The sequence below is a fragment of the Ylistrum balloti genome, unplaced genomic scaffold (genome assembly GCF_031769215.1).
Source record: "Ylistrum balloti isolate Yb309-2 unplaced genomic scaffold, AGI_CSIRO_Ybal_v1 Utg370892, whole genome shotgun sequence".
Classification (NCBI taxonomy): Eukaryota; Metazoa; Mollusca; class Bivalvia; order Pectinida; family Pectinidae; genus Ylistrum; species Ylistrum balloti.
Window position 1 is genome coordinate 125,309 of NW_026782507.1, and position 19,379 is coordinate 144,687.

The 19,379-nt window shown below is 35.7% G+C and overlaps 2 protein-coding genes across 2 annotated transcripts in view; one reads left to right on the forward strand and one right to left on the reverse strand.

Annotated features, from left to right (window-relative positions):
- Positions 1–3,169: 3,169 nt before the first annotated feature.
- Positions 3,170–11,850, reverse strand: LOC132559324 (uncharacterized). The gene is made up of 5 exons (XM_060223935.1): positions 11,643–11,850; positions 10,924–11,127; positions 4,819–4,986; positions 4,280–4,449; positions 3,170–3,586 (listed from the first exon to the last, which is right to left on the reverse strand). The coding sequence occupies exons 1-5, from the start codon at positions 11,848–11,850 to the stop codon at positions 3,170–3,172; spliced, it is 1,167 nt and encodes a 388-aa protein (XP_060079918.1).
- Positions 11,851–13,340: 1,490 nt separating this feature from the next.
- The window catches only part of LOC132559325 (GDP-mannose 4,6 dehydratase-like), a 37,674-nt gene continuing 31,635 nt past the window's right edge, over positions 13,341–19,379 (forward strand). The window contains exons 1-3 of the mRNA XM_060223936.1: positions 13,341–13,406; positions 15,137–15,181; positions 18,457–18,544. Coding sequence (XP_060079919.1) covers positions 13,350–13,406; positions 15,137–15,181; positions 18,457–18,544 — 190 coding nt within the window. The 5' untranslated portion in view covers positions 13,341–13,349. The remainder of the gene's footprint in view (positions 13,407–15,136; positions 15,182–18,456; positions 18,545–19,379) is intronic.

The following is a 19,379-nucleotide window of genomic DNA, read 5'->3' on the forward strand; positions in this document are numbered from 1 at the left end:
ATTTGAATCGAGAATAATAGTCTATTCGTTTGAATTTTTATCACAGCAACAACTCAACGTCGTGGACAGAGACAAGTTATTTAATTTTGAAATATCGGCGCGAAAAAAAAGCAGCAAAATGAATTTGAGACCTTAGCTACTGACTCACGTTGTTCAAACGATAGTTAAGAGATACCAAGTGGTTAGTGAAAATTTTCAAACTGAATCAAACAAAATTGGGAAATTATTCATAATTTCACAGCTGTGGATGTATTGATACTTGTCAGATTGTTTAATTTAAAGGGTTAGTTTTGTCTTTAACACTCTAGTTTTTAGTGGCCATCTTGCATTGGTGCAGATTCTCAGCTGCCTCTGCTGTGGCACCTAGTGGATTCATCCGTGGTCTAAAGCCAGATTATCATGGGGGTAAAAAAGCAAGTTCATTGGTGTAGAATACCTCGTCCAATTTTTTGGTCAGCGTCTTAATTACTATTACTAGGACTGTGACTAGGCCTGTCTTCATCATCACAGTCCGTCGCTGGTTGGTTGATTGACAGGGTTTTCCGTTTCCATGATTCCTCCCGTTGCCAGGTATCGTCTCATCAATGAACGTCGGTGTTCTGGCGACGTTCTGGATTCAGGGCGGGTCCATTCTGATCTCCACGAGTTACTGCCCTTATTTCACTTCATAACGCCGGAAACTTGGGATGAGCCGAGACAAGAACAAAACCAACAAAGTATACCAAATGGTCAATGCAGAGCTTTTATTTAAGAATCGTTATATATGTTTTACAAAACATTAAACACACATCAAATTAAAAAGTCTGGTAATGGATGTTTACGTAAGTTCAAATCTAACTAATGAAGAAATGAAGGTCCCGGTAGGATTATTTGTAAATTTCATTCCTCAATTTTCACTAAGATCAGAGACATAAATAACACACGCTTAAATCACACTAGTTTGTTCAGTGACATATCATGATACTGTATTAAAAGTTACACTTTCTACCAAACTCATGGTAAACATGGACACGCACAGTCGCATACCGTACACTTCTCTAAATAAACAAAACAGACAAATTGACATAATTATAAATGTCTAAAATAGTAATTATACATATTTAAAAGTTCTGGACAACTTCCTGGTATTAAGAGCAAAACCATAAAACAGAGAAACTCTGACAGAATACTAAGTACATCTGTCTGCATAGTGCTTGAAGTTGTATTGTGTAAATCTACCCCCTCCAACCCCAACCCCCTTCCCCCACCCCTAAAAAAAACCAACAATAAAAAGCAAAAATCTTTAAATCTTACCTGAACCAATATTAATAATGTAGATAACTTTCATTTTGCAATCGTATGAAGTCAGTCATAAAAATAAGTTTGGAACATGAATGAACTTTCACATGTATTTGGTGACTAGAATAAAAGCTTAAAAATTGGTATTTGTTCATCAGAAAAAGATACTTTTGTCCGTGTAGTTACGAAAAAAAGATTAAATACTTCCAAATTTAAATATAGCTGTACACAACAATCTCAAATGTTACACATATCACAAATACAGGTATTCAACACCTACAGGTAAATATTCCACATATCACACATACAGGTATTCAACACAAACAGGTAAATATTCCACATATCACACATACAGGTATTCAACACAAACAGGTAAATATTTCAAATATCACACATACAGGTATTCAACACAAACAGGTAAATATTACACATATCACACATACAGGTATTCAACACCTACAGGTAAATAACACTGAAGTATAAAACAATTGTTATGATAAATATCATATGATAGTTATATATACAGTGTTTATATGATAAAGATAATAAATATTGTTATATTTTGATGTTATATTCTCAACAAAGATAATCGGTTAATCACATATATTGTAACCATTTAATAAATATATGAAATTATGGACAACACTATATATATATTTTATAAATATACACAACAAACATATATCTTCAATTACAAACACGAGAATCAGACACAAAACGATGTGGGATTTGAACTAGTTTGTAGGGGTGATACTGCCGGTAATGGTGCAATGGTAACGACCATCTAGTGCAGTTAATGTAAGTTGAATATACTATATATCTACACACATGAGATGTTAAGTCCCCCCCCCAATAGAGATAAATGATAAATACAAAAAATAAATACTCACGCAAGATAACAGAGTGTATCTATTTCAAGAAACGTGGTAAGGTAGGTCAATATGGCTACAGTAGGTATAAGACCTTCTTTATTGTCCTTGTTGTAAGTAGAAGGTAGGTATAAGCCATTTTCGTTTGTGTTGTAGTGGTAGGTAGGTACAGGCTTTCTATTATTGAGATTTCAGTTTTACAATGGTGGGGTTCATCCTCGATATTCCAAGGATTATGTGTCATGGCAAAATTGAAGGCACAAATGAAGTAATCTGATTTGTTCCAGAAGAGAAAACTGACCAATCACATGCTGATATGATCCTTTTGAAGATTACAAAGGAGCGACACCCAATTCGAAGCCATTGTAATACACCTTTATGCGACCCAGAGATTCGTTTGTTGTACAATAAAGGATCAAACTAGACTTTTTGTCTTGTCCACAATGTGTCGCTCGTGGAATCTCAATTTTTCCAGGACACGTTCCAGGGGTGCAGAGAGCGCAAGTTATAGTAACCCGGGGAGCATGGAGGATGTTGTAGACTGTATGTTTCTATTGTAACTGTATAATTTAACACAATATAATTTTACAGACTAATAAAATTCCTAAAGGTAACTAAACATACCTCATTATCCTCACCTCCTATCAAACTATTAGCAACATGACAAATACAAACATTGTTATTGGTTGATAGTGTAGACCTTGTAACCCAACCGGAAAGTCTTAATTATCTTTTCTTGTAGAAATTAACAAATTCTTCACGTGTGTCTTTACTTTCTCCACATAAGGCGACACTCTACTGATCACAGACACTGGTTGAGGACGTGGTTCCTTCTAGTATATAGTAAAATGTCCCCTTTACAGTGTTCGGACGGATTGCACACTTTTTATCTGGCAATTTATTGCATACACTATTCAGTACAAAAATACATAACTTTATGTGGAATGGTATAAAGTATAAAATTATTTCGATACACAATATACATAAAATAAATATACGTAAGAATTCAGACACGCCATCGTTCACAATTCTTCATCGCTGTCTTGAGATAGTTCTACCTGCAACTGTTCCTCTATCTCTTGCGAATTATCTGTTGCCGTTGCAGCTATTTCATCCGTCACTTCCGTTTCCGGTTGTAGTGTGATGTCCTGTGAACCGTTTTGACTTTGAGAGAGGTTTTGTGACGATGAGGAAAGTGAATCTGATGTACTTCGGTAAGACGATGAGGTAGATTGCAGATATGATGAGGATGAGGAAGACTGGGTCTGAAGTCGATGAGATACCGAAGAATCCGACGGAGAGGGCGTGACGGTCCTAGGTGGCGTCATATCCGGATCACAGTAATCTCCCTTCAACCACAAATGACGGCTACCGTCGATAAAATGTCTGAAGTGGCGAACAACACGACTTCCAAGCGAGTCATAAGACTCTCCCATAACCTGTAAACAATAGAAATCAGTTTCAAAATTACATTAATGGCGTCGCATTTCAGGTCAGTGCGTTGTGAACAGCCAACACATGGTTTTGTTGTTGCCACTAGGGGGGAGTTATTCAAGAAGTGGTTAAAAAATGAAATCAAATTTTACTCAACATTCGTTATTCAGATTTAGTTAATTTTTGTTTTAATGCAGTTAAAACTACTTCCTTCATTGAGACGAAGATTGGAAAAGCGTCTTGGTGAAAACTACAACATACATTGTATGGCTATTCTAAAAATTTTGACAGATTTTGAGAATAGATTAAGATTGTAATAAAAGATTTTATCAACTGATGATATAAACACGTTTTTAAATTTCCAAATCCAACATTCATCAAAATCATTTGCACTCTTCGTCGACACGAGAAAGTAAACTGTGATATGATTACGGCGAAATTCAATCAAAGCCAGTCCTAAAATACACATTAATTATCAATAAATTATCAGTAAATAAAATATACTATGATTTCCGTGTCACAGAAATATTAATGTTAGAAGAAAATATAGGAAAACACATGCATTTGGATACAAAGCTGTCCAATTCAATCTTATTTACTGTACGTCGTTTAGAATCACTGTATGAAGATGCTGATTGTTTAAAACAACTGAGATCTCAATATCATCCTCATTAGAACTCTATCGTATTTTAACACACCTCTATCTGAAGTTCCTGGTTGCCTATTCGGAGAAAGGCTTTGTACAGGTTGGTACTTTTGGATCCGTGAACCCCCTTACTGTGTATTCTGCCCAATAACTCCAAATCTAGGTTCTCCAGAACCTCTTCTCGTATAGTGGTGACGTCACTTCCAGAATCTATCATAAATTCTAAAAAAAGAAAAGGACAGAAAGATGAACGTCAAGAAGAGAGAAAAAACTAATAAAAGTTGACGAAGAAGAAAATGTTCAATTTTCAATCCTAAAATTTATACAAAAAAAAAGAAAAAATAAAGAGTGAAAGACATATTAATATCCACCATTTTACATACACCAAACTTTTCACAGATTGAGCTCACAAAATGTTTTCACGATTTTAATCTCAGATGTAGAATATGGTATATATGGCACATCACAAGCTGAATAATGATGATCGAACTTCTGTGTATGTATTTTCTCCAGTTTAGGAAAAGAAAATCCATTACATTTTGCAATTAGAGGGAGGGAGGGATGAAGGAAAAGAAGGAAGGAATGTCTTACCCAGTGTATGAGACTTTTTCCGATCTCTTGTAGAAAATACTGTGGCATCCAACACCAGAAAATCAAATTTCCCATCTTGCAATGACATTGGCTTCGCCCACCGACCATGCGCAAGGGGCTCTTCCGGTGACGGGTCCATTACTTTGATACGTTTCCTCAATCGGCTGACTAAAACATTAGTTTAAACATATTTTATTGCCAACAAACAAGCAAACGGATCGGGCACAAGTTATTACAACATTATTTAAGCCCTCTTTACACATTATAACAAGTAAAAATTAAGGCAAATAAGAAGACACAAAACATACATATTTCAAGTCCTGACCTAAGGTTGCTCTCCTCGTTCATTCAAAATGAACATTAAATTATTCACTTAAATTAAAATCTATTGCTGGTTTTGATGAAGATGTGTACATTTCTAAATATTTCCACATTAAAGTCAACGGGTAAGTGTTGATCTCCACAAAGGAGGATATTTAGATTAAAATCGATGTTTGTATCCAGTGTGTTTAAGCTTTGAAATAGAATTCGCCGCTGATTACTATAATTTACACAGCTAAAAAAGAAGTGACAACCACACTCTGGGCTTTCTGTGAGATGAGCACGAAATAAATCATGGTTCAATGAACTACATTTATGCCTCAATTTAGTGTGAACTATATTTAGTTTCCTGTCTCCAAAATTATAATATACGGGGGGCTGGTATTGGTTTGGCTTGATAGAATGTTTAAAACTACTTAAAGTAGGGGATGATCTGACTAATATGTCCAGTTCGTTCCAAGCACGAAGACCTGAGGGAAGGAAGGAGGAATTTGTACTAGAAAGTCTATAGTTGGTAATTGAAAAGTTGGACCGATTTCGTAATGGATACCGGATGTCTTGACCAACAGTATGTGGCAGGATGGAATTTAGAAATTCTGGAGTTAAATTATTTTTCATCTTATATAAAAGATAGAGTTTTCGTCGTTGCCTTCTTCCAGAGGGTGGTTCTGATCCAGATTCAGCATATAATAATACGCATAGTCTAAGGTTGAACTTTCTCTAATAAATTATATTCATATATATTCATATACAGTACAGCCATCACATACTTCACAAGCGTACTCAAAAATTGGTAATAAAAGGCACTTATAAATCTTAAGTAGTGTGTCACGCTTAAGCGTATATAAAAACATATAGACATGTTTATAAATAAAACTCTAAATTCTGTTGTTTTTTTTTCTTCTTATGGCCAGTAAATCAAAACGGAAATGGTAATATTGTTCGCAAGCATGATTCATATGCTATTCAGATGAGCTCGAAAACGTGGATTTTTATTTCCGTATTAACTGAAGAAAAACAGATTCAAAAATGTTTGCTTTTGCTTGTTTTGTTTGTTTTCCGCATAGAACCTATATTAAAACAAAAAAAAAATGTTTTACGATGTATCGACTTCGCAAGCCAACGGTGCGCATGCTTCATAGTACTGTACTTTTCAAGAAGGGAAAGTATCTTATTATGCAAACCTTTAGCTTGCGAATTTGTATTCTAAACTTAATGTGTTTTGATGTACACTGATACCAATAGTGTGTGTGTTCAAGGTCAGAGTTATTCGACACGGGCGGATTTTTTATCGTGTCCAACATGCCCTTGTATAGTGACCAATGCCACGTCGATGGTCGGTTAGAAGATTGGTATACAACAGGCCTCCTTTTTTATCACGGTCTGTGTATTGTTACATGCATGTTTGTATTCATTTCAAATGTGATATCAAAAATTGTTTTTCATCATTAGAGTCGGACATATCTTAAAAATGTCGTTCACACCACACACATCTAGATATGCATTGATCAATGACCGTAAACTCAGGCATTGCCATTAAGTCACGCAGGAGGCTCAGAAGATCGCGGGAGGATGTTTTAAGAGTGTTGTGAACTTTGGATGTAAAATTATATCCTTGTTTAAAATAAAACGTTAAATGCAACTATCAAAGTACATTAGACGCCATTTTAGTTAGCTTCAAATCTGGATTATGACTTTAAAACATGTCCCGGTAAACTTATCCGGATTTATGTACAAACTATTGACAAAAAAAACTAAATTCCGGAATGGAGTTATTTCCCCTTATGTTGTAAAATATTTAATTAGATATATCACAGACAGGGGCGTAGCTACAACTGAAATAAAGAATAGGCACATTTAAAGGCGAGGGGTCTGGGGTCCCTAGGTCCTGACTTGTAGCGGACGACAAATTTATCCATCTTGGCCTAGGAAGTTTGTAATGAGGAAGTTATCGAACTTTTTGCGAAAACTAAATACGGATACGGACATGGGTACTGAGTATCCGGCTCCTATAAAATCCGCATTGAAATTATATGTCTGATTGGAAACATTCACGATTTTGATGTAGAAATTGAAAATTTACAATTGAAAAATAGAAGAGAAAAACACAGAAAAAATGGAATAAAACATGCATGGTAAAATTTATGTATAGACACGTGCCTAGTCGTGCCTTAGGTAGATACGCCCCTGACCGACCAGTATAACACATACATAACAAATGGAATCACGGCATGCTCAGAGTCCCTTTGATAATATACATTAGCAATATCGGCCATAAATAGCTAAACATGTTGTACGACAGTCAACTTTTTTAAAAAAAAAACCACACATAATTATTCATTTGAGTGTCACTTATACATACTTTTCAATATGTTACGTAAAAATCATATATCATGTTATAACACAGACTTCGATATGAAAAGCGAGGACTTGATGTGTATGAAAATGTGTCTCTCGCCCAATGAGCAGTCAGCGTCATTTTCAAGCGTGTTTTTAGTAGCTGGTGGCTACCTCTGACGTTCGACAGTGAGACAACGCCTAGTGATAGAAAGTCAAGGAGACGAGAAAACATAACCAACCAAGCAACCAAAAACTGCATATGAGATCAGATTCACGGATTCGCCGACTACATCTCAATCTGTCATTGATAATGGCACCACTAATAAAACAGACACGGAGGAAAGAGAGCTGTAATATTGTCCGGGATAATAAATCGGGGTTAATAAGTACATGCAGAGACGTATATAACGTGTTATATATGTCTCTGGTACATGCATATAATTTTTACGTGTGTGTGTGTGTGTCGAATATGAAGTTTTATTTATTTATTTATTTATCTGTTTATTTTTTTTGCTTCAAATTACTGTGTAATTATAAAATAGAGATTAAATTGAATCGAATTGTATTTGGGGTTAGATTTCACATCATTAATTAGTTCAAAATCAATTTAAGCAAATCTCAGTCTTGGGAAATGAAAACGTACAGGTATGCTGCTTCATTATCAGCTGTTGAGTTGGCTGACCTCCGACCTCCTCCCCCTCCCACACACCCACCACCATCACCCTTTCTCTCCACTTCATAATAAGACTTGATAACCGATCGGGCACATGCCTTTCACAATCCGCTTTTGTCTGGTACTTAGCGTGACGTTATTGCTGTAGTAACTTGTAAAATTGATTAATTCATGTGCACGTGTGTTTGACCGAGAGCGATACAGTAATAAAATCACTGAGGCGTGTCCCCTTGGTAAAGGTCGTTATTACGGAACACAGGTAAAACACCTGTTTATTTCATCGATAATTCTGTATTGACTATCGTTAGTTGCGGACGCTGATTTCATGTAAATAACCAACCTGCATTATATATGAAACCTAACGGTAAATGTAACTCCGCGCTAGGTACGTGTCCCGGCCATTCCTTAGTTGTTAGACGGGTGCGGGAGGAGAGCTGGGAGGTGGAGGACCTAGCAGCATCAATTATCTATCACCGGAGTAACGTTACGGTTTCATAGACATGCAGCACACGAAATGCCGGCAGGTGTAAATCGATCGCGCGTACGACGGCACGACAGCCTATATTATGGGCAACGCGTAAACGGGACCATCGTCTGATCGCGAAAACAACCGACGGGAAACTTGCACACTGGAACAGATTTTTATTGTGTGTGTTCTAGTTAGCTATTTTTCTAACACAATAAAATACCCTACAGTAGGTTAGTCGAACAAGACAATTAATATGAGGCCATGTTAACTTGTGAAAGCAATTTCGTCGTTATCTTGACTTATTTCACATCACAAATCAGATCACCAATAACACGAGGTCCCGAAAATCAATATATATTCCAAGTATAGATTATTTTAAGCCCCTGTGTATATAAGTAATAAAAATAAAAACCCATCACAAGTCCCTGTATTATATATCGCATTCATCTACCGGTTATATTAAGTATCCATTCTTCTGTTGTACGAGACATACGATAAGTCCCGGCGATATTTCCGGATACCGTTTCCTGACATATAAGTACACATACTTGTACATTGATATTGTGTGAACATTTTGATTGTCAGAGTCCTGTGCATGAAAGAAGAGTAAAATGCCTCGTGGAAAAGTGCCGACCAAACGTCGAAGGTAAGAAAATCTTCATTTCTTACCTATCTAAGATCTAATTGACGGTTGCTGTTAATGATCAATAACCTGTGTTCCTACAGGGATCCATCATTGCACGTACCTGGATAGTCCAGGACAAAGTGTATACTTCAAGATATTCATATTTACTGATGTTTGTTGTTAATTCCCTGTTGTAGAGTAGAGGAAAATGGCGAGACGTAAGTATTTATTATAATGCCCATACGCATTGTAGTACAAGATTTGTATACTTTCCTTGTACATTTATACCGTGAAACATGTCTTCTCTAACCCCTTCCTTACACATTGATACCGTGAAACCTGTCTTCTCTAACCCCTTCTTTACAAATTTATACCGTGAAACCTGTCTTCTCTAACCCCTTCCTTACACATTTATACCGTGAAACATGTCTTCTCTAACCCCTTCCTTACACATTTATACCATGAAACCTGTCTTCTCTAACCCCTTCTTTACACATTAATACCATGAAACCTGTCTTCTCTAACCCCTTCTTTACACATTTATACCGTGAAACCTGTCTTCTCTAACCCCTTCTTTACACATTAATACCATGAAACCTGTCTTCTCTAACCCCTTCTTTACACATTTATACCATGAAACCTGTCTTCTCTAACCCCTTCTTTACACATTAATACCATGAAACCTGTCTTCTCTAACCCCTTCTTTACACATTGATACCGTGAAACATGTCTTCTCTAACCCCTTCCTTACACATTTATACCGTGAAACCTGTCTTCTCTAACCCCTTCCTTACACATTTATACCGTGAAACCTGTCTTCTCTAACCCCTTCTTTACACATTAATACCATGAAACCTGTCTTCTCTAACCCCTTCTTTACACATTAATACCATGAAACCTGTCTTCTCTAACCCCTTCCTTACACATTTATACCGTGAAACATGTCTTCTCTAACCCCTTCCTTACACATTGATACCGTGAAACCTGTCTTCTCTAACCCCTTCCTTACACATTGATACCGTGAAACCTGTCTTCTCTAACCCCTTCCTTACACATTTATACCGTGAAACCTGTCTTCTCTAACCCCTTCCTTACACATTTATACCGTGAAACCTGTCTTCTCTAACCCCTTCCTTACACATTTATACCGTGAAACCTGTCTTCTCTAACCCCTTCCTTACACATTTATACCATGAAACCTGTCTTCTCTAACCCCTTCCTTACACATTTATACCGTGAAACCTGTCTTCTCTAACCCCTACCTTACACATTTATACCGTAAAACCTGTCTTCTCTAACCCCTTCTTTACACATTGATATCGTGAAACATGTCTTCTCTAACCCCTTCCTTACACATTGATACCGTAAAACCTGTCTTCTCTAACCCCTTCCTTACACATTTATACCATGAAACTTTCCTGCTCAAACCAATTTCCCATACACTGATACTGTGAAAGCTGTCTTCTCTAACACTTTCATTTTGCCGACATCCAGTATAGTCAAACATACTCTATTCAGTATAAGTACATGTACTTAATTTCTGTGTAATAATAACACGCTTGTACATCATTATCGCTTTGTATGTGTATGCCTTAATGTGTTTGTTTTAAATGTTATGGCATTGCTTTGCTATTCTTAAAAACTAAATTAAAAAAAAAATGATTATAATAATCCCACCTGCTCGCTCGAGTCGCCGTTTGTGTCCAGGTAGTGTGATTTCTAGCTCGTCAAAAACGTCTGGGTCTGGTAGATTTAGAGTCTTTATTTGGTCCAAGTCGTTGGCAGACTCGCTGTTCACAAAGTTTGGGAAATAGTAATCCAGGCCATTGGTTTTGAGCCATTCCAACAACTTGTACTCGGGGCTGGGTTTGAAACGACGAGCTACAACATTTAATCAAACATTGAAAAATATTCTCATTTTGTGAGTTGGGAGAATTTCCATGCCTTGTGTTTTCTTGGTATTTTTTAATGTTTGAAGAAAAGTAGGTTGCTGATAAATTAATAAATAAGAAAAATGTCAGATATCACAGGACTACACAAGCTTGCAATGACTTTTGTGTTAAAATATAATGCAACAATACCGTATGATAATTTAGCTAATGGTGAAACATGATCTGTGAAAAAAATGCTTAATGATAATTTAAACATGAACTTGCTTTGCTATTTCTACAGGGAATGTGCAGTATCCGTCCAATTACAATTGTTATTAAACCCATTAATTATGAATCGCGATAAGCAACAGACACGTGATATCGATCCTAAAATGAGCATAGCTCGAATCAATAACTTTGACAGACTCATACCCCTGAATTACTTCCCCTGAAGCACGTGGCTACTTGTTTACACCAGCTTTGTGGGCGTGTGTGGTGCACTTGTTCTAAACAACGGGTACTCACCTGCGTGTAGAATCTGTCGACGATGGTCGGGGTCCGATACCATCATGGAATCTAGGTCGGCACTGTCAATATGACATAAATCGTCCTCACAATCAAAGCCTTTGATGACGAACATGTCAAAATATTGCAGCAACCCCAAATCTTCGAGAAATGTTTGTACGCCTTCCGTCATCGTCACATAATTCTCATTCTTAGTCCCATTATACATATCTACACCATTGTATAGCAGATCTATCTCCCACAGATCAACACATCCAGGTACCAGCCGGATCGTGTCCTACAATCAACACAGGTAATCACACGCCATTCATATTGTAAAGGTGCATTCCGTCAGTAGCTCTGTGTATGTGTACGAAGTTGTGTGAATCTGATTGGCTAATATGCTATCGGGACGCTTCATAGTATCCAATGACGACTGAGCTTTATGTGCTTGTTATAGCTTGTGATAAGTGTTTCCCCTGACTAAAAATAACCGAGGTGTACTAAATGCCTTCGATGCTGTCATAGGAGAAACGGAAGCGCTGGGGCACATGTGTCGTTCTCTTTTCCTTTACTGCGTTCGAAAACTCTATTTTGTTTCCAGCAGGAATGTATAATTAAGGTTAAGATATTGTCTATATATATTTGTAAAGCTGCAGCAAATTAATTTGAGTTAACGTGTCACATTTATATAGCATTTTTTTTAAAAAAAAATTAACTGTAGTAGAAAGCTGAAAAATTTTCCAATTGATTTCTATTCAATTAGAAAAGAAATATTTCAATTTATTGACTCCCTTCCCGGCCACAGTCAGATAATTGTGTTTAATGATAAGAAGTGTTTTTATTAGGTTGATCGGAGAAGTGTTTTTTTTTTTAAACAATTGATTAATACTCGAGTTGCGTCCCTTGCGTTTAAATCACCTCCTCTCTTTTTTAAAATGTAGATCAAGGAATGGCGTTTTCCTAATTTTGTAGATGCCATAAGCCGATGACAAGTTAACTCCCTTTTAATTTACACCAGAAGAAAATATCAATGTCTTCAAATTAAAAAAAAAATGCCTTGAAGATACATAAGAATTAAAGAAACTTCTAAATTTTATTTCTGTTTTATTTCTGATCGCGTGAATTTTGATAATATTTCATAATCCGCCTGTTATCCGATGAATTCGTCCGTTTACAAATGTTTTCACTTAATTAGCTAAGTTTTTCCTGTGATATATCCTGAAGCATTGTCCATTGACTTCAATCACAAATTAAAGATTTTGCTTCGATGACCCTCTTCAAAGTGTTTCATATGGGATGTAAATTGTTGGTACATGGATGGTCGAGTGGCGCTTAGGTCACGCTCTCACCTTTCACCCAGCTGGCTTCAGTTGGATTCCCCAAACGGACTTAAAATTGAAGGGGTCACCTTCTTGACCACTGTGGCTTTTTTCTGGGCACTCTGTGTTCCTTACGCACTGGCGACAAATATGCCTTAATGTTGTCATATTATTAATAAGATTGAGATTCTCTTATTAACAATCGATGAATTAACCATTTCTATAAGTTATCAACCACGAATTGTAAACAGATACTTGGAATTTTTTGTTGCTACCGGTAAAATTGGTATGTCAAACTGGCATTTAGTATCACTTCTATTCTAAACCAATGAAATGCCTACAATTCCATTTCCGGTTTCTCCCTGACGTTGACAGGAATTCCTCATCCACGTTTACACTCTTCAGCATGGCGACCGGAGCTTCTTCGCAGAAAATTGCCCTTATCACAGGCATAACTGGACAGGTAATGTAGCACATAATAAATTTATTCAATTCTTAATATCTTTTGCATATTTTGCGATTCCTTTGGCATGTAGCTCAACTTAAAACAAAAAACCTACCCCGTGGAGGTGTTGACAATCGCATTTAGAATACCTCTTGCCTAATGTACCCGTTACCTTCGTGACTTCGTCTCAAAAACCTTCTGGTCATCTTGAGCCTGACTCCAACACTACACTTAATCCCTTCTACCTCTTTTCAATTCCACCTTTGCCTTTGAAAAATAAGTTGCTTTCTGGGACTGCTCTGGAACTGAATTTGAAGCGTGCTACTGTAATTGCCATGGGGCATGCTGTTGGGGGGACACCAACATACCTGGACGCATAGTTAAGAAGGTGACCCCATACAATTCTGTGTTTTGTTTTGGCATCCATCCCTATCACTGGGGTGAAATATTAGATATGTTACATATTTTTCAAACAACAATTATGAAAGAAGTTAGACCAACTAAAATTAATCATTTGTTAATTGGGATGGAAGCCCTGGAAAACACATATACCCGGGTAGGTGCCACTATTAAGTTTTCATGTCCATTTGGGAATTGAACCCAGGTTGACTAGGTAAAAAGCAAGTGTGTTACCATGGTCACCAGACTTGGTTTTACTAACATAGGCAAAAACATTAGCTTTATTCAGTAGGTTTTAGAATAAAAACTCAAATATGAAAATATTAAGAAAAAAATACTGTTATGATTACAAAGAATCTGATATCAGTTTACTATTACTCATAGTAGGCAATAACGTGTATAAATTGACCATACAAGTTACATCCTATTGTAATATTCCCAAGCAAATTGAGAAAGATATCAGCATTCTATACAATTTCAGGTTGCAACAGTTTGCTAGTAGTGTCCATACCGTCACATGACGTTTGCCTGTAATAAACTATATACAGTGATGTGCCATAAATATTTCACATTTTTTATCTTACCATATTACTTTGTATTTAACTTGTTCATTGAATTTTTCTTGACTTCGTTCATGGATAATTTTTAATGAAATTTTGTACACTTATGGAGAATTGTTTTATGCTTCATTTAATATTGTTTCCATTGTTTTCTGTTCTGTAATACCAAGAAAATGATTGTTTATTTACGACATGCGATTTTCAGAATGCCATGTTGACATCATTTTGGTAACGGCAGATAGGAAAATGCATGGAAATTAGCAGCGTAGATAATTTATTATTACCCCTGAAATGAAGCATGGAAAATTAAATTAATATTATCAGAAGAAAGTATGGATATTATTGTACAAAATGGCTAAATATTTCCAAAATTCATCCCTAAACAAAGACAAGGAAATTCAATGAAAAAATTTAGAAATATAAAGAATATATCACAAAATTTTTTTAAATGTGAAATACTTATGGTACGTCACTGTAGCATGTGTTGATCAAGAAAAGGACTCAGGTCCCGAGTGCATTGAAAAACTCTGTGAAAGTGATTGGTGCATGGAAACATTCGATGATATTTTTGATAATAAAATTGTGTGTAGACCAGTTAACTCTGTAGAACACTAAAATGAAAGACATTGATAGTAAGTTTTAGTGATAAATTGGTGATTGAAACCTATATTCTGTTAAATCTTGAAGTACATATGTGATATATTAGGTGTTGATTCTTTTCTACAAAATTTAATGGTAAAGTTTTAAAAACCGGTATTCACATTTCATAAATACTTTCTTTTATTACAGGATGGGTCTTACTTGGCAGAGTTCCTGATTGGTAAAGGATATGAGGTAATGTTTTGAGACAGGAAAAAAATACGATGCTGAAAGAACAATACAATGTATTTACAGTTTTTATGCCCCCCATATAGTCACTGCTTTGTCCGTCCGTCCATTCTTTATTGTCCAATTTTTTGGAGAGGATTCATTATTTTCACTGATAGTCTTTGTATATTTTCTTTGACCAGTGGATTTTCTATGTTTGCCTGTGGGCCATATGTCCTAGAGGGCACCATTAGTCCAGAAATCAGTTCTGATTTCACACAGAATTTTGAAAACATAATAGGGTATCAAATCAAGACTGATCCCTATTTCATATTTCAATAATGCCTTCATTTATTGTTAACAAAAATTTCTTCATCAAGTTTATGTCTGATATACTTGTGCTTTGTTTACTAGTAGGTACTTACAGCACAGTGTTAATGAAGACTGTACAGACTATTAGCCTTCATAGATGAATATCATCATCCATTTATCAATAAACATTGTATTTAAAACTTATTAGATGATGTTTTTATATTAAAGTCGTCCATGACATTTTAAAAAAAATTGAATTTTGATATTTTTATATTAAAGACGTCCATGACATTTTAAAAAAAATTGAATTTTGATATTTTTACATTAAAGTCATCCATGACATTTTGAAAAAATGAATTTAAATATATATTATAAATAAAGAATTATTTACGAATGGCTTTGTCCTTTTACAGAGTCTTTTTTGGATTCTGTAAAACATTAAACGGCCTGTCATATTTTGATGTTAGTTAAGAAAGTCAAATCAATGCAGTCAGTATTGATATATGACTGTAGCTATGGTCTGTACCATATGTTGTTTACTCTGAGAAATTCCATCTATGTTATATGGATTTTTGTATAATATAAAGTGTGGAATTTTTTTATTGATGTTAACTGTTTAATAAAATCTGTCTTTTTTATGTGAATGTGTGGTAAAAAGTTTTTAAACTTTGGTAAAATGAATATATACATGTACATTTGTAAAATATATTTATCAAGTAATAATTATAAGCCCTTGGCCAATAAAAGTCATCAAATATCTTACTGTTCAGAAAACTTATAATTAAAACCTATTTCTTTGTTCTGTTATGAGCATATCATCTGACTGAGTAAAGGGAAAATGTGTTACAAGTGACTATATGGTGTGTTACAAGTGACTATATGGTGTGTTACAAGTGACCTGTGTATAGTGTGTTACAAGTGACCTGTGTATAGTGTGTTACAAGTGACTTGTGTATGGTGTGTTACAAGTGACTTGTGTATGGTGTGTTACAAGTGACTATATGGTGTGTTACATGTGACTATATGGTGTGTTACAAGTGACTATATGGTGTGTTACAAGTGACCTGTGTATAGTGTGTTACAAGTGACCTGTATATGGTGTGTAACAAGTGACCTGTGTATGGTGTGTTACAAGTGACCTGTATATGGTGTGTTACAAGTGACTTGTGTATGGTGTGTTACTAGTGACTTGTGTATGGTGTGTTACAAGTGACTATATGGTGTGTTACAAGTTATCTGTGTATGGTGTGTTACAAGTGACCTGTATATGGTGTGTAACAAGTGACTTGTGTATGGTGTGTTACAAGTGACTTGTGTATGGTGTGTTATAAGTGACCTGTATATGGTGTGTAACAAGTGACCTGTATATGGTGTGTTACAAGTGACCTGTGTATAGTGTGTTACAAGTGACCTGTGTATAGTGTGTTACAAGTGACTTGTGTATGGTGTGTTACAAGTGACTTGTGTATGGTGTGTTACAAGTGACTATATGGTGTGTTACATGTGACTATATGGTGTGTTACAAGTGTATATGGTGTGGTGTGTAGTGTGTTACAAGTGACCTGTATATGGTGTGTAACAAGTGACCAGTATATTGTGTGTAAAATGGTGTGACAAGTGACTTGTGTATGGTGTGTTACTAGTGACTTGTGTATGGTGTGTTACAAGTGACTATATGGTGTGTTACAAGTTATCTGTGTATGGTGTGTTACAAGTGAAGTGACTTGTGTATGGTGTGTTACAAGTGACTTGTGTATGGTGTGTTATATGGTGTGTGTACAAGTGACCTGTATATGGTGTGTGACCTGTGTGTGTTACAAGTGACCTGTGTGTGTTACACGTGATCTGTGTATGGTGTGTAACAAGTGACCTGTATATGGTGTGTAACAAGTGACCTGTGTATGGTGTGTTACAAGTGACTTGTGTATGGTGTGTTACAAGTGACTTGTGTATGGTGTGTTACAAGTGACTATATGGTGTGTTACACGTGACCTGTGTATGGTGTGTTACAAGTGACTTGTGTATGGTGTGTTACAAGTGACTTGTGTATGGTGTGTTATAAGTGACCTGTATATGGTGTGTAACAAGTGACCTGTATATGGTGTGTTACAAGTGACCTGTGTGTGTTACAAGTGACCTGTGTGTGTTACAAGTGACCTGTATATTGTGTGTAACAAGTGACCTGTATATGGTGTGTAACAAGTGACCAGTATATTGTGTGTAAAAGGTGACCTGTATATGGTGTGTTACAAGTGACTTGTGTATGGTGTGTTACAAGTGACTTGTGTATGGTGTGTTACAAGTGACTATATGGTGTGTTACAAGTGACTTGTGTATGGTGTGTTACAAGTGACTATATGGTGTGTTACAAGTTATCTGTGTATGGTGTGTTACAAGTTATCTGTGTATGGTGTGTTACAAATGACTTGTGTATGGTGTGTTACAAGTGACCTGTGTATGGTGTGTTACAAGTGACTTGTGTATGGTGTGTAACAAGTGACCTGTGTGTGTTACAAGTAACCTGTGTATGGTGTATTACAAGTAACCTGTGTATGGTGTGTTACAAGTGACCTGTGTATGGTATGTTACAAGTGACTATATGGTGTGTTACAAGTGACTATATGGTGTGTTACAAGTGACCTGTGTATAGTGTGTTACAAGTGACTTGTGTATGGTGTGTAACAAGTGGCCTGTGTGTGTTACAAGTGACCTGTGTGTGTTACAAGTAACCTGTGTATGGTGTATTACAAGTAACCTGTGTATGGTGTGTTACAAGTGACCTATGTATGGTATGTTACAAGTGACTTGTGTATGGTGTGTTACAAGTGACCTGTGTATGGATATTGGTAAATTCTGAGTACCCCCCATTTTCGATCTTTAATTTCTTGAAAAAAAATAGTAAAAAGCAACACACATTACATGGATTTTTGAATTTTCAATGTTGGATGACTTTTGTCAATTTACATGCTCTGTGATGGTTTTAATTCTAGGTGCACGGTATCATCAGAAGAGCAAGTACATTCAACACTTCAAGGATAGAACACTTGTATGCCGACCCAAAATGTCACACAGAGGGGTGTAAGTATAAACATTTATTTTTTAGAACGAAAACAGATTGTGCTTGCTCAATCACATAGATTGACTACTTTCCAATATTTACTGTTATATATTCTGGCAATAAGTATTGTTTGTATGTACATTATTACAAAAAAATTTCATTTTATAACCTGTTCTTAAGGATGGAAATATCTAAGCATTGTCTTCTAATTGATTATGTAAACAGTTGATATATTTCAAAGTAATGAGTGCATTTTGCTGTTATATTCTGTATATCGTATATATTTACCAAAGTACTTATCTATATCTACTTTTGCATTTGTAGTATCGGTGATGAAATTAAATGATATTCAGATTTATCAGAACATTTTGTTTTGAAATCTTTTTGATTGGAGACAAATAATTAAAAATTGGACCATGGAGTCGGTAGGTGTAATCAAATTATAAGATATGAATTTACTTAGCTGGTCCCAAGAAACATGATGTGTTAAAACATGAAAACGTCTTTCCTGTAGGGATTCCTGAAAATTTGAAGATTATCTCCCTTGATCACATATTTATGCCCTGTCATTTTGTGGCAGGGGGCAATTTAGAGTTCCATCCCGTGACATTTTGTCATATTTTCTAGTCTTGGTTAGAAATTAATTCTTCATGCCCATTTTTGGTATAAAATCATTAACCTCACACTTTTATTACATTCTTCAGAATAATCATCATGCATGTCGTTAAAATATTTCCAGTTGATAAGAGAGATTTTTGCCATGAAAATATCTTTGATTAGGAGGCAATATAGGAATGATAAGCTTGTCTATCAAAAGTAATTTAAACAAATGCTTGGGCTTGAATTTGGTATACA